The sequence below is a fragment of the Neltuma alba genome, unplaced genomic scaffold (assembly GCF_004799145.2).
Source record: "Neltuma alba isolate B1F8T4 unplaced genomic scaffold, ASM479914v2 tig00012729_pilon, whole genome shotgun sequence".
In the NCBI taxonomy this organism is placed as follows: domain Eukaryota; kingdom Viridiplantae; phylum Streptophyta; class Magnoliopsida; order Fabales; family Fabaceae; genus Neltuma; species Neltuma alba.
This window is the reverse complement of record NW_021637150.1, coordinates 15206-40198: the sequence shown is the minus strand read 5'-3', so window position 1 is coordinate 40198 and position 24993 is coordinate 15206. Positions and strand designations below refer to the sequence as shown.

At 34.0% G+C, this 24993-nt stretch overlaps 1 protein-coding gene across 1 annotated transcript; it reads left to right on the top strand.

The window, feature by feature from the left end:
• The first annotated feature begins 1385 nt into the window (after positions 1–1385).
• LOC114730371 (hevamine-A-like) lies at positions 1386–23526 on the top strand. Its single transcript, XM_028917430.1, has 3 exons — positions 1386–2200; positions 11040–11128; positions 23441–23526. Exons 1-3 carry the CDS (start codon positions 1386–1388, stop codon positions 23524–23526), a joined length of 990 nt encoding a protein of 329 aa, XP_028773263.1.
• Positions 23527–24993: the final 1467 nt, after the last annotated feature.

Below are 24993 nucleotides of genomic sequence, written 5' to 3'. Positions count from 1 at the left end.
CCCAACCTATAGTGTATATTGATTGTCTTGCTTGGGTGCCTCAACATTTTTAAATGGTATTTACACGTTAGGCAGTCATGTTATTATATGTTATCCTTTGAATGAATGTATAGATATACAAAATTTAATTTAGCAAAATGATAAGGATGATGCTTCTCTCACACACATACACTTCGCAGGACCATGATAGAAATCTGAATTTTTATATTTTATAGAAATAACTATATATGACATATTTTTAAGAGATGAAAAAAATAATATGAAAATGAAATAATTATATAATCTATATAAACTTAATGTGATGTGATGGAAGGACTAGAGATAAACTTAATCAAAAAGGTATGCGATTATGACGTTTGAACTTTTAATATTCCATGATTAATAATCACCTGTGTGTAGTACCATTATATTTCTTACATCATGAATTTAAACGTGCTAATGTGCTATACATATAATTCCATTTCTCCACAACATCATCAGCTGGCAATCGTGTCTTTTTCTTTTGTTTTATTAGAGATATAATTCCATTCTTTCCTTTTCCCTTCCCATTTTTTTTTGCTCTTCCTCCTTTTCTAATCATAAAATCAATGTTTAAATGGTTTAGATTTTATTTCCCTACAAATTAAAATGTTTTTTTAATCTTTTTAATGCAACTATTCATATCAAATTTTAGTAGCATAAATTTAATTATTTATTTTTATTTTATAATTTAACATTTGGATAATAATTTGAATTATATAACACATTCATTACAAAATATGTGTGCCGAATCGATGAGTATTGTTAAATTGGATGTAATGCTTGGCTTATCATCATTTAGCAAGTGCACCGCAAAAAGTGATCATTACACACATGATATCTTTTTTTTTTTTAATTATTTTTGGTTCTCTTTAAATATGTCCTTAATTAAATAGAGATATTTTTTAAAAGATCACTTCTTAAAGTTGAAAACACTTATACAGTAGGAGAAGTTTTCTTAAAAAATATTGTAAAATATCGTAAAATTCCAAACTATATAGTATAAAAAAGAGACATAAACTTCTTGAAAAAAATGATGTATCTAGAAGCGTAGGAAGACCAAAGATGGACGATCGTGGTTACCTAGCTAGTGGTTACATAGCTTGGGGGGTCCTTGAAGAAAATGGCTACAAAATTCAACATTCACGGCACGTGCTACGTAAAAGTCTTAATATTCTTATAGGGAATAGGATCAATTTAGTTTAATTAATTATGCATTTCCTTGCTTCAACATGAGTTAAAAATAATAGAATTTGACGCTAATGACCCTAGCCCTAGCTAGCCCATTATTATAAATTGGTCGTTTCTGTTGTTCCTGCTAAAACAAGAAAGCACATTGCCTTTGGCTTCTCTCAACCTTTACTTTCATGTCTTCCAAAACACAAGCTCTAGTCCTCCTCCTTTCACCCTTATTGCTGCTCTCTCACTTGAGCTCATCCCAAGGCTACCCAATTGTTACCTACTGGGGACAGAATGTGAATGAAGGAGAGTTGAGCACAGCATGCGACACCGGAAAGTACGAGATCATCAACATAGCATTCATGAACACATTCGGCAATGGGCAAACTCCAAATATAGACCTCTCAGGACATTGTTCTGAGTCTTGGGGTGTCCCTTACACTAAATATGCCTCCCAAATAGCCTATTGCCAAGGCCTAGGCATCAAAATCTTCCTTTCACTCGAAGGAGCCTCTGGTCAATATGGCCTTTCTTCAGCTCAAGACGCCCAGGAGGTTGCGCAATACCTCTGGACCTACTACCTCAGTGGCCAAAGCCCAGGTCTCCTCGGAAACGTGACCTTAGATGGCATTGATTTTGACATCGAAGCTGGTTCAAACTTGTACTGGGATGTCCTTCTTAAAGATCTTTACACTTATAAGGAAGTAAAGACCTTTTATTTATCAGCAGCACCACAATGTCCAATACCAGATTGCTACTTAGACACCGCCATCAGAACTAGCCTGTTTGACTACATCTGGGTCCAGTTCTACAACAACCCTCCCTGCAAATACACAGATGGAGATACTCAGAAACTTATAAGTTCATGGAACCAGTGGACCGCCACCTTCAACGCCAACAAGTTCTATGTCGGCCTCCCGGCGTCTCCTGCTGCAAATGGTAGTGCCGGTGGTTATGTCCCGATCGATGTGCTCAACAAGGAGATTCTTCCGCAGGTAGAAACCTCTCCCAAGTTTGGTGGGGTTATGTTATGGAGCAGGTACTACGATTATCTGTCCGGGTACAGCGGTAAAATCAACTGTACTGCCCCTGCAGCTCTTAAGGTTGTCCGCGCTCCGTTGGTTGCCATGATGAAATCTGCGTCGGAGGTTCTGTATCGCCTTTTATCGCAGTACTAGACTGTGACTCCAACCTCTCTGGCTACTATGTCATGTATGGAATCAGTTGTCGGAGGGTAGTGCCTTTCTTCCTTATCAAGTGATGAAAGCCTTCAGGTTATCATCAATGAGAAATAAAAACTTTGGGTACGTGATACTGTTCTTTTAAGGTTTTACTAGTTTTTGTTTCTTGTTCATTTTGATGATGTTTGCGGTCGTATCCGTCTGGTGCGTGCAGCTGACACAGCTAATTAATACAAATCAACTTGCATCCATAACTAAGCGACGGCATTACTTATTTAATTAATTAGGCCCCAGCCCCTTCTAATATTCTGGTACTAATATTAAAATACAAGCCAGGAATGTCTAGCTAGCTAGCTTCGCCTTTAACATGAGACACATAAAAACGTCCTTCTACCTCGCGATAGTTTCTTCTATAGGTCAATCATAGGTTCTTTTGTCCATAGCTAAGTTATGAGAAGTAAAATTTCAAGATAATACTCCTTTTACTTTGCGGACAATATATCGACGTTAATGTGACCACCGTCCAAGGCCATAGTTAACTTACGCTCCTTCGCTCACAACTTCTTCCTATTTTCCAATCATCGTTGGTTTTTTTTTTTTTTGTTCGGCTATATCCATAACTTAATTTTATTAATAATGCGACCATATTCATATTTGTACTTCATAGTATTTATCTATTTTTTTCTTGATTAAAATATTTTAAATTTTAATATAGATTTGTATCTAAAAATGCTTGATGATCTATCATACCTTGAAAGAACATATTAAAACATTTTTCTGTTTTAGTTGACATTTGTTAATATATATTTTTTATCAATGGCCATAATTTTTTTCCCCAATATATGGACAAATATTTCACATGTTTGTGCTTCAAATTATTTATTTGTATTTTCTCTAAGGACATGCATGTATTAAATTTTAGTTTAAATTTACCTTTAAAAACTGCTCGATGACCATATATTTAGGAAAAGCTCAAAACCTTTTTCTTTTTTCACTGGTATTTGACGATTTTTCAAATCATCTCTCTCTCTCTCTCTCTCTCACACACACACACACACAATCTGTTCATCCAAACGCGCTATATGAAAATTAATATTCCATTATTGCTTCACCTTTTCTTGTCGGTTTAGGATCTCATCAGCCAGGCTTTAAAAGTACCAACGCGTTGTTGTATGCAAAAATAGTTCCAGACACTTACAATACGTGTTCCTTCTACCTTCACAAGGAGGCATGGCTATTCTAGAGGACAAGATGAATCTTTTGCAATGCTTTGAGGTACAATATAACGTAGTTGTTAATTATTACTTACAATATTTTTCAGCTTTATATTAAAATATCCATAAGCCTATCCGCAGTTGCCATGCATAATATTTTTGTATATATTCTCGTTGCTAGAGACAATAAGTAAGAATCAAGAATCAACTAAGAGATAATTACAACTAAGATATGTACAAGGCATTTGCCTGCGTCGTCACTCGTCATATTGTGGAAAAGAGGGAAAAAAGGAAATTTGACGTTAACAACCCTAGCCCTAGTCCATTGTTTTCATATGTGAGAGTTCTCATCGTTGTACTTTAATATTATTCTAAGATGCTTCCGACAAAGTGGCCTAATTTCTTGACAAGGGAAATTATCAACTAGAAACAACCAAGTCGCATTAGAGGGGAATCGAAATTTCACCCTCGCATGGTCACAAGATCAATGGCGACAAAGCTTCACGTGTAACGTAACTCAAGGCGCCACGTATATAATTAATTATTCTTCCGGTCTTAAATATAAGATTTTTTTCATAGTGTAAATTACACTATAAAAGGAGTCTTATATTTAAGATCGGATAAATAATTTGATATCTTTAAGTATCTCTCGTACCCACTTCACACATAACCCAACTCTTTCTAATAATGGATCTGGTATTAATATTATCTCTGTTTCTAATTATAAGACTTTATTTATAAATTATAAATGAAGTCTTATAAGAGGTAATATTAGGTTGGTAATATATTAGATTGTGGTCAAATTGTGACAACAGAAAATGGCCGAGCTTGTACGTCTACGTCTAGCTAAACTTTAATAGATAATAGAGTAAAACTACAGTTGCTTGACACTAGTGGAAGAAGCCAATGATGATATCAATTTTTATATTTATGATTTAAGTGATTCCTATAATTTTTGGGGACAAAAAATTGTTATTTTATTGATATGAAAAATTATTACTCATAATAGTATTAAACTGTCAATGTCGATTAACTTAATAACCGTAACATTTTTGCGCCATTTGACGTATGTCTTGACTTGGCCTCTCTAAACTCAAGCTCATCAAGGGCCTGTCCATTTGATGGAGTATGTCTTAACCATTTTGATAATTATATTTGTCCATTTTTTTGGCTAGTACATAAGTTGCTTTCTTTCACCCACTGTTTAGGCTATATTATTGGTGGTTATATGCTTTAATCACCCAAGCCCTAGTCCATTATTTTTATATGTACTGTGAAACTTCTCATCATATATACTTTGTTTTTCTAAGATGCTTCCGATAGGATGATCACATTTTTTGACAAAAGAGATTATTAACTAGAAAACAACCAAATCACATCAGGAAGAAACCGAAATTTCACGTAAGATCGAAGACTTTGTTAATAACCGAGATTATTAACATCCTTGCTTCTCCACCTAATCCCTCTACACAGACCCCAACTCCTGCTAATAATCTGATTTTAATATTAGATTTTGCTCAAGTCGTGACAACAGAAATAATGACATACAGGCCAAGCTTGGACACGTCTACCTAGTTATGTTTAATAAAGATAATAGAGTAAAATTACAGTTGCTTGGTTATGACTAATGAAAAGCCAACAGGCCGAAAAATTACTCGTTGTGATTTGAGTAGAGTGATTTGAATACTTTTCGGGCCAAAAAGTTATGGGAAAATCACAAAAAAAGACAGCAAAAAATTGCAAATAGAAACCCGTTATAACATTAATGTTGGTTTTGACAACAATTGATAAGCTAATAATAAAATTTTTATGGATGATTCCTTGTATGCAATTTTTCAATTTTCAGGGATTTTTTTGTGATTTTTTCAAAGGTTATTTTAGCTATATAAAATTTTTTATTACGCTCAATGATATTATGAAGGTGCAGTAAAAATAAAGGAGAAGCTATGAGGACAAAGGGATGGGATAGGGAAAAATATAATTGTCAAAGGCCTTTTCAATTTTTCCATTTCCATTTTCATTTGATTAAATATAAAAATTAAATTTGAGAAAAATTACGTTAAAAATACCTTGGACATATACAAAACTTAGAACGGTGACTCCAATTTCAACAGAAATAATAAAATGCTCAAGTGTATTTAAATAGAATCATGAGATAGTGTTTTTTCATAACATTGCTCTTTTCAAAAGTAAGGCTGCCGACGCTCCAGCGGCCGAGATTTTTTCGGGAAAAGTTGGTCAAAGGGGAACTCGATCCGCCCGCTGAATTCTGTATAAATATATATATGTATATATATATTTATATAACTATTGAGCATCAAACTATTTTATTAAAATGGTGTAAAATACTACCTCCGCTCTTAATTATAAGAACTTGTTAACTAATTTAAGAAAATAAAGAAAATAAGTTAAGTTAATTATATGTAATGAATATGTATTGTTTTTCTTAAAATATTCTTACTAATTAAGTATATTGGCTAGAACTATTATCATTAGAAAAACTTTTTTGAGAAAAAATACAAAAATATAAGAGACAAAATAGATTGACATCTTAAATTTAAGACCAAAATAAAAGTCAAATGAAATATTATATTAAAGACCGGAAGTAATAATATATAAACTATCAAATAAAAGGGCATATTTCAGGAGATTTACTACACCGTTCACTGCGCCTGAAATAAGTTTCACCATTTCATATTAACAGTTTGCAAGGTTTTGTTACAAATTGGACTCTTCGAAAAATCAAAGTAGACGAGCATACTTCAAGAAATTTAAGAAATTTACTATACTAGAAGCACATTTCACCAATTTACAATTTTTTTGAGTTTCACACTTGGAAAAATCAAAGTAAAAAAAGGAAATGTTTCATATAACTCGTCACGAACATGTTTCATAGAAATTACTACGCTAGCGATGTCATTTAGTTTGTGTGAAGCGGTCAAACTTGCTTCAAGGGTATTATATTCTTCCTCTAATAGTGTAAATTCTCTGAAATAGGGCCTTTTTATTTTAATCTTTCCAAGTGCGAAATTCATTAAAAAAATGTTGCAAATTCGAGTCACCTTTACGGGATTTCTATATTTTGGGGGTATTTTAATGGGATTTTTCCAAATTAATATTACAAGCTCTAAAATTTCAAAAAGACTATAACAATATGCCAGGGCAGTATATATTAAATAATTGGGCTTGTAGCAATTGACTAACAAGAGCTGGGTATACACATGGGAATGGGCTGGTTAGTTAGTCTTTCAAAATATGATAAACTAAGATTTAAATTTTTATTAAGAAAGGTGCTCATATTTAGTATTTAACCATATTTTAAATATGATTACTTCTGATATGAAAATACTTGTATCTATGAAAAAAATACCAATTGAAAGATCTTTTCACTAAACCATTAGATGCTCTGAGATTTCAACTCCAGTTTAAATATGATTACTTCTGATAGTAGGATACTTGTACCTATTAAAAAAATATCAATTGAAAGATCTTTTCACTAAACCATTAGATGCTCTGAGATTTCAACTCTTGAGGTCGAGTCTCGCTATAATACCATCACCGTTGGGGGCCTGTTGAAGCAGAAAACCAGCCCAAGCCCAACTCTCAGACAGTTAGTTCAGGTTTAGTCAGATATTACGTAGTCGATCTTTTCCTTTCTTCAGCTGATGAACCAATGACGAGTTGCATACTCGAACCGTTCGTTGTCTTAGATGGCATTGATTTTGATATCGATCGAAGGCGGCGGAAACTCGTATTACGGGATGTTCTTGTGAAAGTGCTTTAAGCATTGTTACAGGTTTGTGTTTGGAGGGCGGGAGAGATTATATCCTCAACCAGATTCTGAAATATTTATAACTCTGAACAGTTATCGATGATTTTAAGCACGCTACTAAAGCTAGCTAGGCGCAAAAAATCGCTAGATCGTAATTTAGAAGATTGCTTCAAGTTCATATTGTAATGCCTTCTCAAGGTATAGACATATGGAATCCATGCAATATCCGAACAATTAATTCTTCTTTGAAAAGCACTGACAACCGCACACGCAGTGTAACAAGAAGCAATTATTAGGATAAAAAAACATTGGCCAATTCGCATTAATGAGAGGAATCGAATTAATTAAATATAACGATAACCAGGCATAGTCCTCTAGCCTGTTGCTGTTATGTTCCCAGAATCAACTAATGACTGCAAAAATTCAACTTTAACACGCTTCCCACGTAAATCTTCTATCTCATGCGATGCTCTCTCATAACATAGGGAATAGGATCAATCTACCACGTAACCAGACCACCAAAGATTCTTTTATCACAGCTAAAGTAGAAAACTAAGACATAGGGAAAAAATTAATGAACTTGATCTTAATAAACCTGTAGCCCTTATTATGAATTTGTTTTTTGTGTTGCTCGTCCTAAACAAGAAAAGCAAGTCTTTTCTTCTATCAATCCTCATTCATGGTTTCCAAAAGGCAAGATTCGATCCTCCTACTTCCGTCCTTCTTACTGTTGTCTCACTTCAGCTCTGCCAAGTTATCATTATGAAATGCAACTTTAATCATATGTAGCATGCACAAGTTCTTCTTTTATATATATATAAGGTTTTATTTAATTTTTTTAAACCGAAAATAAAGGGGAAAAAGTTCTAAAATTGACATTCAGTATTCACATATATCGCGATGCATGATCTGGTATGTGCATGTTAACGAAGATGACCACAAACCAGCCTGGCACAGATCGATACTGAGTTAATTAATGACTCGTTGATCCCCAAAACCTTCCCGCCACGCTGTCCTTGGAACCACGTCGTTTTCGGGACATTGATATCAAGAAAGCTGGTGGATCATAGACCAATCAACGACGACGAAAGAGGGCTCTATAAGGGGCAAATGCCCTGGATGCATTTCTTTATAGTAGGTGCATGTACTGGATCTGAAAGAATTAAGAGAGGGCAAAAATATCATTAGATGATTGAGTTAGACCATATAAATAGGGTCTTATTGCATGGGTTAAGGGTGTGAGATAATGTAAGCTTCACCATAAAAGAGAGAGGTTAACTTGGGTCTCTCACCTTAAGAATCCTTATAAGTTATGGAGTTAGTGTTAATCCAAGTGGGTTATAATGAATGTATGAACATGTGCTCTATCATGAATAATACATTTGATTTCCATCTTTTTTCTTCTTATTTCTCTCAAATCCCTACAGTTAACAGAAAGCCGTTCTAACAAGCCTGACTTGAAAAAGTAGATATTGTACTCGTAGTTAGCACAACATAAATTCAAAGCCAAGCTTGTCATGTTAATTAAACTTTCGATGTGAATCTTTTTTTTTCTTCATTTTTTAAAACTTTCTTTATCTTACAATATTTGGGTCATGTTCAATCATAAACTGCTTGAGGGATGAATTTATCACCTGACCATCTCTTGTAACCAAAATTGAACGCTACGAGGGATTGTTGAACTAGGTTTTTTGGTACATGGTTGAAGTTCTAAAGCCACATTATATATATATATATATATATATTTATAAACAAGAATATGTTGTTGTTGTTATTTGTATTGTCAAACGACTTCGCAACATGTTCAGCGCTAAGGACAAAAGTTTTGATTACCTGCAAGAAAAAAGGCCGTGCACAGAGACAAATAATGAAGGGTATTTGTGCAACATGCATGTATGAGTGACAACTCTCTAGATATAGAGTTCTTAATTATGAAGTTCTTGTATACATATTTTTTCGGGAGTAGGTGGTGAAAATGATGCAGTGAGTATCTTTAATTTTGTTTATGAATAGGATAAGAAAGAATGTAGTTGTTAAGGGCCTTCATGAATGCACAGCCAAATGGTATCGCAGATGCTTTAGGAGGGAGACAAAACATATTAAAAGAGATGACGATTGTGATATAATGATATTATTATTTTTTTGGCCAGCGTGATAATGATATTATTAGACATTACACTGTCACGTTATTATATATCATCCTATGAATGAATGTGTATTTACACACACACACACACAAATATATACATATATATAAAAGATATTTTGTCTAACAATAAGATAAGGATGATGCTTATGTGACTGATATGAGATGGAAGGAGTAGCGATAAATTTAATCAAAGATGTATGCGATTTTCACGTTTAAACTTTCGATATTCCATGACCAATAATCACCTATATGTTTAGTACCATCATATTTCTTACATAATCTATGAATTTAAACGTGATATATATATATATATATATATTCCATTTCTCTACCCCATCAGCTGGCAATCATATCGTTCTCTCTTAATTTATATAGAGGACTGCAATTACAAGTTTGCAACTTTGAATTAAATAATACTTTGAGTGAGGTTAAATTGGACCTAATTCTAATGCTTGTCTTATCACTTAACAAGGACCGTGTGCATTCATGACACGTGCTACATACCTAAAAGTCCTAATTATTCTAAGGATAAACTTTAATTTAATAATACATTTCCTTGCCTCTACATGAGTAAAATAATAGAATTTGACGCTAATAACCCTAACCCCAGCCAAATATAAATTGGTGGCTTCTGTAGCTCGTCCTATACCAAGGAAGCACATTGCCTTTGCTTCTCTCCCAACCTCTACTTCCATGGCTTCTTCCAAAGCACAAGCTTTGGTCATCCACGTATTGCCCTTTTTGCTGCTCTCTCACTTGAGCTCAGGCCAAGGCTGCCCAATTGTCACCTAATGGGGACAGAATGGGGGTGAACAGGAGCTAACAGATGCGTGTAACACCCAAAAGTACGAGATCATCAGCATAGCATTCATGAACAACTTCAGCCATGGACAACCTCCAAAGATAGACCTCTCAGGGCATTGTAATTGGAACACTCCATCCGGTGAACCTGATTGCACCAGATATGCCTCCCAGATAGCCTACTGCCAAAGCAAAGGCATCAAAATCTTCCTCTCTCTCGGAGGAGCCTCTGGTCAATATACCCTTTCTTCTGCTAAAGATGCCCAGGACATTGCAGACCACCTCTGGACCTACTACCTCACTGGCCAAAAGCCAGGTCTCCTAGTAGGACTTGTGGCCTTAGATGGCATTGATTTTGACATTGAACAAGTCGGTGGAACCCTGTACTGGGATAATCTTGCGGAAGACCTTCACGCTTATCGCCAAATCAAGAAGTTTTATTTATCAGCAGCACCACATTGTCCAATCCCAGATTACATGGACGCCGCCATCAGAACTCGCCTGTTTGACTACATCTGGATTCAGTTCTACAACAACCCTTCGTGCGAATACACCGATGATGGAGATACTCAGAAACTTATAAGTTCATGGAACCAGTGGACCACCACCTTCACAGCCACCAAGTTCTATGTCGGCCTACCGGCGTCCGCCGCTGCGAATGGCAGTGCCGGTGGTTATGTCCCAATCGATAAGCTCAACAACGAGATTCTTCCAAAAGTGGAGACCTCTCCCAAGTTTGGTGGGGTTATGTTATGGAGCAGGTACTTTGATTATCTATCTGGGTACAGCGATCAGATCGTCTGTACTCCCCATGCTGGGGCTTTTGAAGTTGTGCGTGCGCCACTGGTTGCCATGATGAAATCTGCCTCCGAGTTTCTGTATCGCCTTTTATCCCAATACCAGTGAGACAGCAACCTTTTGTACTACTCGTGTATGGAATAAGTTATGGGAGGCCACCGTGCCTTCCACACTCATTGATAAATACTGTTTCTAATTTTTAGTATAATACTTAATTGACTAATTTAACAAAATTCAAAAAGTTACTAAATTATTTTAAATTGCATATTTATATTTATCATTTTTCTCAAAACTAATTTTCATCATTTATAAGTTAAGATATAATCTAATATTTATATAAGTAGTTTAAAGAGATTATGTAACATATGTTATAAGTAAGTAATTTAGTAATTTTATTCATCTTCCCAAATTAGTTAATTAAGTCTTTTATTAATGACCGAAAGTTAATACAAACTTCAATAAGAAAACAAGCATACATACATATATACTCTTTTGGTTCTAAATATAAGACATTTATATACATTAGTATATTAAAAGGCTCCCATGGAAATCAAAGTAAAAGTCTCAGTATCAATTTACTTCGTACGAAGCTATTTTGTTGGCAAAATAAAAAAATTTACCAGCAAGCTATTTATTTAAATAATCCTTCATATTCATGTTAATTACACTCGACTTAGCCAGGAGGGGTGTCAGAAAACTTTGTTCCGATCCATCTTATATCTCTCTTAATTGCAAACTCATCTTGAGCTGGAAACAGACCACATGTAAAGTAATGAAAGGCAGAGGTTTAAATTGGACCGGACTATTAGCCACCCCGAGCACGGGTTGACTGAAGTTGAAATCGACCATTGACATGTACCCCATAAATAGTCCGCCTAGTCGTCTATTATATAACGAAGTAGAATTCGAAATAACACACATTGTTGGAAATGGAAAGCAGAGCCACAACACGTTGCTGTCACCTCATTTCAGAAACAGAGCATGAAACCAGCAATACATAGTACTCCTCCGGTCCTTAATATAGGACCCAATTATTGAGTTGGTTTTGGTCCTAAATATAAGACCCATTTCTCATATTTATCAATTTTCTCTAAATTACCCTTATGAATATTCCCTCAACCATAATCAAGTAGAAGAGAGAGAGAGGGTATTAAGAAAGATGATTATGGTGTTTTAGGAAAAATGTGTCACATTTATTATAATTAACTAATTTACCTAACTTCCTTAATCTGATCAAATTAGTTAAATGGGTCTTATATTAAGGACCGGAGGAGTATTTCATAGCTTGACAACATGCTCTAACGTTCGATTATTTAATTTAGTAATTAAAAACTACTTGATCATTGCAATCAGTTATGTCGGTCTTCCAGCAGCAAACTCTTAGCCCATATATGTCATTTCCCTTGCTCTGCATGTACTCCAACCTTCAAGCTTGAAGATGTTCACCTGAGTTTCTCCTGCTGAAAGCAAGGAACTAGGTAGCTTAGCTTGATGTTATGGAAAACAGATATAATTACATTTTTACACACATAGGAGCTAGAAGTAAACATTAAAAGAACAGATAGAGATATTTTATGATTAGTTGGTTATGTTACTTTCTCAAAACCTTCCATTAGTGGCAGGCTATAGATAATTATTTGCAATATATAATGATTATGCACAACATGACATTGACAATTTTCATGTCATTATAGTTAAATCTCGGTACTACATGATTTTCAATTCGTAAGTTTATGAGTTGCCACTTTTATTTTAATTTGTGGTGTTATACCAGCACAAGGAATTGTAAGGTGTTTAGCTATGAGAGTACCTGCAGAGTACAGAAGAAGATTTCGCAAGCTCGAAAGGTTCCCGAGTTGATAAGGTATTACTCCTGTAAGATCTAAATTCCACGAGACACCAAGATACTGCAATTGAGAGAGATTTCCAAGTTGATAAGGTCTCGCTCCTTCAAGAGTATTGTCTGAGAGATCAATATACTGCAATTGTGAGAGCTTTCCAAGTTGATAAGGTATTGATCCAGTAAGACAATTTGGCGAAAGGTCAAGATGCTGCAAATGCATGAGATTTCCAAGTTGATGAGGTATTGCTCCTTCAAGACCATTCCTTGACAGGTAAGATACTGCAATTGCAAGAGGTTTCTAAGTTGATGAGGCATTGCTCCTTCAACCCAATTCCCCGAGAGGTCGAGATATCGTAAATGTGAAAGAAGTCCAAGTTGAGTTGGAATATTTGCTCTCGTTAAACGGCAATAATGGAGATCAAGGTATCTCAATTGGTTGGGAGACCCAAGGAATTCGGGGATGGGGCTATCTTCAAAATAATTGGAACTAAAGTTCAAATACATCAGGTATTGTCACTCCATCAATGATGCATCGATCTCACCTTTCAAGCGGAAATGTGGGAAATCAGCAGGGAGGTGAAGCCTTCTGACATGGATAGTTTGGTTGTTGCAGACAACTCCCTCCCATTCGCAGCAATCTCTCTTGTGCTCATTGCTACCCCATGAAGACCATCTGCCAAGGGAGGAGTCATTCCCATGAGCAGCCTTAAAGCGAAGTAAGGCTTCCCTCTCCTTCTCTATGCATTGAACCTCATCAGCACCCATGGCTCTCCAAAGCTCAAACACTGTCATAGCTAACACAAGCAATTTCAGAAAACCCATTCACATCATACCCATTTCTTTGACTGCTGAGTGACAATGCTAGACACAGTACTCACTTGCTGCAGCTACTGAATCCATTATTAGTATTTTTAGAGATAACTGCTGAGAGCATGTAATTTTTATATGATTAAATTAACTTGTTTGTACACATTCTAATAAGTGATCTTTCATTTTGAAATCTACAAAAATTCAAGTTTTAACTCGGAAAACATACTGGGGCATTGTCGGGAATTTACTTTCATTTTTCCTGTCAATCATACCAGGACTTTTCTCAACCATGATTTTCATTTTTTGCAGTAAATTGTTAGAAAAAATGGCAGAGAAAAGCATAATCTGATCCGTCATTTTGAATGGCCCAAGCTCCATGTCCAAGATGCAACAACTATCATTTTTACTCTAGGTTCCAATCAATCTATAACACGCCAGAGACAAAGTTTACGTCCAAAGCTTCAAGCTAGAAATATCATCTGCGCTCTAGTTTCAAATTAGTGCAGTTTCGTGGAAAGCTCCACTCAAGCACTACAAGAAAATACTAACTTTGAACAACAAACTTTCCCTGAGACCTTAGAGGGGGGGGGGGAATGTTCAAGAAAAACGAGAAAATCATTGACAAAAAAGTAGCACTTGTCATCAAGAAATACCTTGGCCAATTACTTTCGAAAGAGAGACCTTGAAGTCTTTACTGAAGAAAAATTAACCAAAGCATATAATTTAAACAAATCTACCAAGAACAAAAAAAAAAAGGCGACCGTACATGACTATTGCCCACTCCAAGCACGGTTTTGCCGTGTTTGAAATCAACCATACATATGTTGTCCATAAATAGCCCACCTCGTCCTCTGTTATATAGCACACAGCAAAAATCGAACTGACACGTATTAGTTGAAGAAGGCTTAAAAGCTCCACCATGGGAAGTGCCTCCATGTTAGCCACGGTCGCCATGAGAAGGTATGCAAAGATTACAACCTCATCTACCAGTTAATGGGAGTATCAACTCCCCAATACGTTTCAAGTTTTAATATGTATGCTTGTGAGTAAAATCATTCACTTTCAGGCTTGAAGGTAAGGTGGCTCTGATCACAGGCGGTGCAAGCGGAATTGGCGAGTGTACTGCGAGGGTCTTTTCGCAGCACGGAGCTAAAGGGGTGATCGCTGATATCCAACATGACTTGCGTCACTCAGTTTCCAAAAGCATCACAGATTCTTCTTCTTCTTCCTCCTCTTCCTCTTCTTCTGCTACCTACGTCCATTGCGACGTCACAAAGCAACAAGAATAAATTAAAATCTCAATAACGTATCAAACAACTCAAATAAATTATTTAACTTAAATTTAATCAGTAAAAAAATATATGTCATATATAACAGATTTTTCAACTAAACAAATTAATTTAAATACTAAAAACTAATAAACAAGCAAATCTAAATTGATTAAAATTAACTAGTCATTTACCTCTAAATTTTTATGATCATCTACACCAAAACTCAAAACTTATTTCATATATAAATTTTAAAATTTTCTCTAATTACCACAATAATACTGTTAATAGGATGCTTAAAATATATAAAAAATATTCATAAAGAAATTTTGATAAAAGAAGAAATTTTATCTACCTAGATTATCTTTAAAGTTTATCATCTCCTTTATTAGGACTGTAGCTCTGCTGCTGCTCTCTCTCTGTTGCTCTCTCTCTCTCTCTTCCTCTTTCTCTCTCGCCCTTTATCTTCTACTTCCTACTTTTTTTTTATTCTCCAATTTCAACCACTTATCTCTCATTTTCTTCTTGCATTTAATCCTCCTCCCCAAATTCTTAATTCCATTGTCAGCTTTCCACAAAATTTGTTGGAAAGCTGTTTTTTTTAAATATATATTAAAATATTATTATTTTATTATAATAATAAAATATTATTATTTTTTATTATTGTTATTTTTTTGAATTTTTTTACCTAAATCTTAAAATAAAATTTAGGATATTACAGAAAACCTTGAATTCTTGACGGAAGAAAAATTAACCAAAGTATATAATTTAGAGAAAATCGTAATTAAAGATTCTGAAATTTGAAAAAAAACAGATAGGGACATATGACAACTTCAGTAAGGGTTTTGACAATTGACAATTGTCAAAACTCATATTGAAGTTGTCACGGGTCTTTATCTACATTTTTCAAATTTTAGGGTCTTTTTTTGTGATTTCCTCTACAATTTAACCAATCTACCAAAAAAACTTAAAAAAAAAAAAGAGCGACCGTACATTACTATTGCCCACTCCAAGCACGGTTTCGCCGTGTTTGAAATCAACCATTCATATGTTGTCCATAAATAGCCCAACTCGTCCTCTGTTATATAGCACACAGCAAAAATCGAACTAAGACGTATTAGTTGAAGATCGGCATTGAAGAAGGCTCAAAAGCTCCACCATGGGAAGTGCCTCCATGTTAGCCTCGGTCGCCATGAGAAGGTATGCAAAGATTACAACCTCATCTATCAGTTAATGGGACTATCAACTTCCCAATATGTTTCAAGTTTTAATATGTATACTTGTGAGTAAAATCATTCACTTTCAGGCTTGAAGGTAAGGTGGCTCTGATCACAGGCGGTGCGAGCGGAATTGGCGAGTGTACTGCGAGACTCTTTTCACAGCACGGAGCTAAAGTGGTGATCGCTGATATCCAAGATGACTTGGGTCACTCCGTTTCCAAAAGCATCACAGATTCGTCATCGTCTTTTTCCTCTTCTTCTGCTACCTATGTCCATTGCGACGTCACAAAGGAACAGGACATCGAAAACGCCCTTGTCTTTGTCCGCTTTGTATTTGTCATAAACTAATCTATTATATATCTCTACTTTGTTAAGTAGCTGTATTACGACCTGAGCATGGGAGGATTCAGTCAAAGACTTCAAAAACTAATAATTATATATATATATATATATTATCTCCGATCTTTAATATAAGACCTTGCTTGACTTTTATTTTAGTCCTAAATATAAAATCTCAATCTATTTTGTCTCTTATATTGATTCATTTTTTCTCAAGATAGTCCTTTTAATAATAATAGTTCTAACCAACAAACTTGATTAACAAGGATATTTTAGGAAAGATAACACATATTTATTACAAATAACTAACTTAATTTGTTTTCTTAATCTGCTCAAATTAATCAATTAGTTCTTATATTTAGAACTGGAAGTAGTATAACACAAGATTAAATTAAATTAAAAATATTAAAAAGTAATCTTCCTTATAGATATTATAAAAAAAGTTTTATATTTAGAACGAAGTATATCTTAAGAAAAATTGAAGAGCTATATATGAGAGGGGAAAGGCACTCGGTTCAGAAAGTGTTTCTTAATTTTATCGATGGTCTTGCATTTCACTCCTCCACATTATCATGATATTGAGGGGGAAAAAAAGTATAGTGACATAATTAAAAATAGTTGGATGTCTGAAAATATTTTCTTTCTTACTGTGTATCTCCATCGTTAAACACGGTTAAGTTGCAGTATATCATTGGATAAAAGATGGGGAGTAGTCAAGGCATTAAGGATCGCATCAAATATTCATTGAACTATGCAATATATTTTATACTTGATAAAAACAAATCTTAGCAAATTGTTTCTTATATATATAATAAGTATAATAAAAAAAATAAACCATTTTAATAAGTGTTTTAGAGTACTATGTACATAAAAAAATTATTTTAAGATACTGGGTGCCAGTAAAAAATATTTCACTTTGTTAAATGATCCTTAGAAAAGTACATATTTATCACCCCATTTTATCCCAAAACGGTGTGGTTTCAGGGTAAAAGAAGGCAGGGACCGTAACCAAAAAAGAGAGAAGCCAAGTTCGTTAAAAACCGTCTCAAAGGCAAAGTATAATTGATCACTAATTTTCCAATTTCGCAGCCCCATGACAATCTATCGTTTTACCCTCGGGTACCGTCATTAGATGACGTCTGGTGAGGGGGTGCATTACCAAAATGAATTAAAATTTTCTTTAAAATATATCGATTTTAATCTATAAATTTGTTAACAAACTATACAAAAATTGAAGAAATGGAAAAAAAAATGCACATAACTCAAGAAATTTTTCTCAAGTGAGAATTAAAGAAAAAATTTTGAAGAAAAAAAACAATTTATTAGAAAAATAGTGACAGTAACGAAACAGTTGTTTGGCTAACTAGCTCCATAAGAAGAACGTGGAATACTTTAGAAAAGAAAATACAATGAATAAAAACATAGGCGGCGTCTAATTAATTGCACCATGATACAATTAATGAGAAAACATCGTCCGCGTTTATTTGACTGTTACTGAATCTCTAAGTTGATCACGTTATTTACTCAACAATTTAAACTACAAACTACATCGTACACTAATTTTGATTTTTAATATAAGATTTAATTAACTAATTTGAATAGATTAAAAAAATATTAAATTATTTTAAACTATTCATCCGGTCCTAAATATAAAACTTTTTTTATAGTGTAAAATTGTAATATAGTTTACACTACAAAAAGGGTCTTATATTAAGAACCAGAGGAGTATTTATATTTATTATTTTCCTCCAAACTAATTTGTTTCACTTATAAATTGAGATATAATCTAACAATCTATATAAGTAGCTCAAAAAAGTCATATAATATATGTTATGATTAAACAATTTAATAATTTTATTAATCTCTTCAAATTAGTTGATTATGTCTTATATTAAAGACCAGAATGAAGTATAAACTTCAACTGAGTATGTACGTGATATTATTCTTTTGAGGTTTTAACTTTTGTTTCTTGTTGATTTGGATGTTTTTGGCAATCCTGGTATTAACAACACCTCTGGTAAAAAAAAACAAAATCCTGGTATTAACAACACAAATCAAAGCAGACCCATAGCTCAACGGCATTATTTATTAGTTTGTGCTCACCAACCACAATCATCATGTCTAGTTGAGCCCTGATGTAGATGATAGAGTAAATCTACAATAGGGTAAATCTATAGGTGGTTGATTAATTATTTTACCTGGGAAGTCCAAAAAAGAAATATCATATCAGGACTGTGGATTACCCAAGAGTATATACATTTTTTTTTTGCCAATACATATACACACACATACACCGTGTCATGTAATGGGGTAAGCAATTATGAGTCGTGACACTAAGATATTTAGATACTTCAATAATCACTTTTTAAAAGTATTTTTTCATAAATTGAAACAAATTTTTTATATATTTATTTTATATACCATAAAAATATTTTTGAAATTATAGTTTTAATCTTATCTAAATACCTCTACTGCCAAATCAAAGGATCACTTGTGTCTTACTTGACACGGGATTCGATGTACCCATCCATATCTCAGAATACGGCCGAATGCATCCCTCGCTAGCCTCCAACTCTCCATCACGTGAATCAGCAGAAGGCCCAGTTAGATTAGACGTGGCTCCCACATCGCACAGTCTCAACAATCGGCTGCTTTATATTTATTCATTCTTCACGTTTTTGTCCTCGTAAACGAATGATGTGCCTGTTGTTTCAAACAATTGTTACTCTGTCTCTTATTATAAATTTTTTTAAATTAAATTCTGTAGTTTAAAAAAATAATTAAAATTAGTTAAAAGTAATTAATATGCAGCAAATATTTTTTTTTCAAATATATCCCTATATATATGTAAATAGATAAATATAAAAGAATAATAGTAAGATAAATGAAGAAAGAGAACGTGTTAAATATATTAAATTAAAGATAAAAGGGAAAACCATATTGGAGGTACCTATACTTTTTTTTCAATTTTCAATTTGGTACCTATGTGTTTTTGTTATTAACTAAATCTTTATTTTTCCTCTATTAACATCATTAATCCTTATGTAGAGACTAAAAATATCAATAGAACAAAGTTACAAGAACTAATGTTGCTAAAAAGATAAAATTAAATGTTTAACTAAAGGGAAAAAAACACATAGGTACCAAATTAAAAATTGAGAGAAAGTATATGTACCTTCAATATGGTTTTCTCAAGATAAAATAAGTAATACTGTATTAAATACTCAGAAAAATTTAAAGATGATCTTATAGAAAGAGACAAACTCATTTAAAAAATTAGATCTTATAATAAAAAATAGGAAAGTAGCATGAGGTGACAAACAAATATATAGCAGTAATCTTTTGAAAGTGACGATTAAAATAAAAGGGGGACGGAGGGAATACACTTTAATTATTTTGGATAAGGAATTAATAGAAATAAATTTAATCTTTAATATTATACTCCATGACAAGAAATCTTACCAAGCATCCATATCGATATTTGGTTGATCTCGTTTGATATACTTCTTTGATCTTATTTATAAGATAAAGAGAAGGTTTTTCTTAATCTTATTTATAAGTTATTTTATTAAATTTTTAGTATGAGTATATTATTTTATTCTTTATTTATTATATTATAGATAGTTTTTTTTAAAAATGTAGATATTAAATAAGGTAAAATTAAATAGTTATTATATTTTAATAAAAAATTAATACAGTTAAAAAAAATTTTGTCTGTGTGAACATATTAGAAGTAGTTTAGATAAATATTGTTGCTTAGATAAATGCTGTTGCCGTTTCAAAGCTGCTTTTAAAACGAGAGACACGTACGGTTTCTTGATTGGTTCTATACTCAACATTTGATAGAATGGGTCCCACTTTTCACCATTTACGAGTTGTGTATTTTGCTGTAAACAATGCTGCTATCCTTCTCCAATTAGGGTTAACTTTGAAGTGCAGAAAGATAAACTGTTGCTTAGATTAAGAACAGAGCGACTTAATAGGAGTAGCCGTCTCTTTCTCTCTCTCACGCGCGCACGCGTACATTTTATTAATTTAAACGCGTTAGATATATGGATGTCATCAACCAATCGTGTCAATTTTGCATTCTTCTTGGAGATAAGAATCAATAGGGAATTGCAAGTTTGAAATAATATACTCATTTAACATGTGTGTACTAAAATTTAATAGGCCGTCTCTCGTTGGTTGTCTCTCAATGAGCGCATAAATCTTTAGAAGGACCACTTTTTTTAAAAAAACAACTAATTTAGAGGTTCTTATAATTTATTTCAATTTTAAATCAGGTTTTTAAATTTATTTTTCTTTTTATTGGGAATTTTAACTTTCTACTATTAGAGCTGTTAGTTCCAACAGTTTAAATCTGTTAATTAAGTATTGACACCGTTGAGAATTTCCGTTACAAGACACGGCCTGCTCAACAATAAAAAGCCATGTCTAAAAGCATCCTCTTATCTTCTGTTTGCATTTTCTTCCCCCGTGACAAGCTCTCCTCTCTCCTTTTGCTCATTCCTCCTCTTCTCCTCCATTCTCTCTCAACTTATAAATGGCTCACAATTTCTTCTCATCTCACCATAACACCTCCCTACCGTCACATCTCTTTCTCCGTCCAACTTGAGGCCATTTGAAACTTCTTCTAATGAATGAAAATTATTTTACAGTTTTGATGGACGCAACCTCATAAAATGTATTGGAGGTCCTTTAACCAAACGAAATATTATTGTCATGGTAAAGCAAAAAATAGGACCCAGAATCTTGGCCATGCCATGTAGATGCTTCACAGATCAATGTTTAAGCACAAAAGTAAAGGTGCATTGGTTCTAAACAATTTTCTAATGCCTTTGAAAATAAAGGTAATGATATTCAAATGGCCAAAGAGTTGTCAGGAACACCGAAAAACAATTCTATTTTTACTGAAGCCCCTATTTTAGTAATAGAAAAACAAAGAGATCAAGGAAGTAACCAACAACTTCTCCAAAACTAAACTAGACTAAATCCTCAACAGGGTTTGAGTCATTGCCAAGTCAACTTGTCCACTTCCTTGGTTATCATGTCAAACTGGACTGCCAATCCCTTCTCATCTATGAATTCATTTCTAGGTACAGTTTTACAATGGTGTCGTTCAAGAATGGTAGGGGAGATGTTGATGAATAAGAAAAGAGAGAGAGGAGAGCTTGGTCCTGGCATTGCAATGAATCGAGACGATACTAACCAGAAGAGAAGATGATGTTTCTAGAAGTGGCAATCAAGTGGACAGTGCTTTTTAACAGAAATTCTTAACAGTGTTAATACTTATTTAACAAATTTAAACTGTAGGGACTAACAACTCTAACGGTGAAAAATTAAATGATCCAATAAAAAAAAATTCAAGGACCTGATACAAAATTGAGATAAATTATAAGGAACTCTAAATTAATTCTCCCTTTTAAAAATTAGGAGTTAGGAAACCAACACTTTATAAGGTTCCCTTTTCAAGAAAACCTTTCCGACGTTAGAGTGGTGATCAAAATCTCATAAACTAGAAGATAAAAGAAACACATCCCCATCCAAATCACATGTAATACAAAGATCGACCATTTGTTGGTCGCATGGCTGGCTTCTTATAGAAACAGTGGCTACGTAAAAATCTTGCCCCTATCTAGATTTTATTCTTTATAGTGAAAAGCAGAATCCATCTACCGCACGGGTTCATTGGTTTTTTGAATCACAAGGCTAAGTTCTTGGCAGCTACAAAGTTTAATATGATTCATTTCCTTTCCTAGTCATACATGTGAACAGTATAAGTATTTGACGTTGGCAAGGAGCATAAAAAGAGGAAAAATGAAAATTAAGTATTTGACGTTAATGACCCTGACCCTAGCTAGCCCATTATAAGTTGGCTGTTTCTCTTGCTCTTGCAATCAACAAGAAAGCATTGCCTTTTTCTTCTCTCAACCTTACCCCCATGGCTTCCAAAACACAAGCTTTGGTCCTCCTCCTTTGGCCCTTGTTGCTTCTCTCTCACTTGAGCTCATCCCAAAGTTGCCCAATTGTCACTTATTAGGGCCAGAATGTGAATGAAGGAGAGTTGGATGCAGCATGCCAAACCAAAAAGTACGAGATCATCAACATAGCGTTCATGAACACATTCGGCAATGGCCAAACTCTAGACATAAACCTAGCAGGACACTGTCATTGGTCCTGGGGTGTCCCTTGTACTAAATATGCCTCCCAAATAGCCAGTTGCCAAAGCCTGGGCGTCAAAATCTTCCTTTCTCTCAGAGGAGCTTCTGGCTCCTATTCCCTTACTTCAGCTGAAGAAGCCAAACAATTTACCTCCCACCTGTGGACCTACTACCTCAGTGGCCAAAGCCCAGGTCTCCTAGGACTCGTGGCCTTAGATGGCATTGATTTTGACATCGAAGGAGGTACAAACTTGTACTGGGATGTCCTTCTTAAAGAGCTTTACGCATACACCCAACAAAAGAAATTTTACTTATCAGCAACACCACAATGTCCAATCCCAGATTACTACTTAAACACAGCCATTACCATTGGCCTCTTCGATTACATCTGAGTCCAGTTCTACAACAACCCTCCCTGCCAATACACTGATGATGGAGACACTCAAAAACTGATAAATTCATGGAACCAGTGGACCACCACCTTCACCGCCACCAAGTTCTATGTCGGGCTCCCCGCGTCTCCCGCTGCCAATGGCAGTGCCGGTGGTTATGTCCCGATGGATACGCTCAACAATGGGATTCTTCCGCAGATAGAAACCTCTTCGAAGTTTGGTGGGGTTATGTTATGGAGCTATGACTATGACAAAATGTCTAGGTATAGCGATCAGATCATATGCCATGCTTCTCAAGCTTTTAATGTTGTTCGTGCACCATTGGTTGCCATGATGAAATCTGCGTCGGAGGTTCTGTATCGCCTTTTATCGCACTACTAGACTGTGACTGCAGCCTCTCTTGCTGCTATCATGTATGGAATAAGTTGTAGGAGCAGGCTAGTGCCTTGCATCTTAATTACGTGGCAAACTTGATTATTCTCGTCAGTTTGTCATCAACTATAATAAAAGTTTAATCCTATAATTATTACTCTTTAGTTTTTGTTTGTATGATTGTAATTTTTTTTTTTTGAAATCGATGGTCTGGCTCAATTTAAATTAGAAGGCCTTTAAAATTGACATTTAATATCAACTGTCAAAATTCTAGAAATTGGGAAACTTTAAGTAACAAATTAAAGCCATTAACCACATGCAATTTGTATAATTAAGTACCAAGCTAACAATGAAGTTTCTTTTTTTTTTTTTGGGGGGGGGCGTTGGGGACGTTGGCTCAAATTCTTTATTTTGTGTATTTATCAAGGATATGATTTTATAACATATAAAATTATCTGATTAAAAAATCATAATTTAAATACATTTTTATATGTGATAACATGTTGACAATTTAAAAACAATATGGATCTTCACATTTGTAAATTTACGTAATATTCTTCTCAAAGACTATTACCACCCTCTTTTGATTAACATGGAATAATGTTAATCGATAAACAAATAGGTTAGTAAATAACATATATATATATATGGCATGTAGTTTTGACAAAATGATTATTTTATAAACAAATAGGATACAAAGACAAATCCTCTGCACTGTGCACTAGCTCATTTGTAATTTTATTATATTTCTCCCTTCATGTATTTAGCTCATTTGCTTGTCTTCTCTTTACTTCGTTCCAAATACTGGAGTTGCCTTCTAAATGCCTTATATCAAATTTCATTTCTTCCAGGCTCTTAATTCCTAAATTCCTCTCCAATTACAATTAGGAAAATTGTGAGAAAGGACCCCATCAAGAACAACTCTCAAATTCTTTCGTTGAAAATAATCAGTTTAATTAATTAATTTGATATATCCTTGCATTTCTAGCATGCCCATTACACGGACCCCAACTCCTTCTAATGTGATTTTAATAGTATTAGATTGTAAGCAAATCGTGACAACAGAAATAATAAAATACAGGCCAAGCTTGTACGTTTATTTAGTTAAAACATTGAAAAAGATAATAGAGTAAAACTACAGTTGCTTGATTAATGAAAAGCCAATTTGGGGGCGGGACACGGAATATTAATTGTTATATGATGATTTGAGTTGAGTGATTTGTATATTTTTTGGGCCAAAAAATTGCTGTTTTTATTGATATAAAAAATTATTACTCGCAATAAATTATGATGGTGGAGTACGTCGAAAGGAGAAGCTATAAGGAAAAGGAAAGGGGATGGGGAAAATTATATATAATTCTCAATAAGGCCTCTTCATTTTCATTTGTATTTAGTTAAATATAAAAATTAGATTCTTTCCAGCATTTTTAATATTATAACGAGCAAACTCACAATGATAATCATTTTTACTAACCA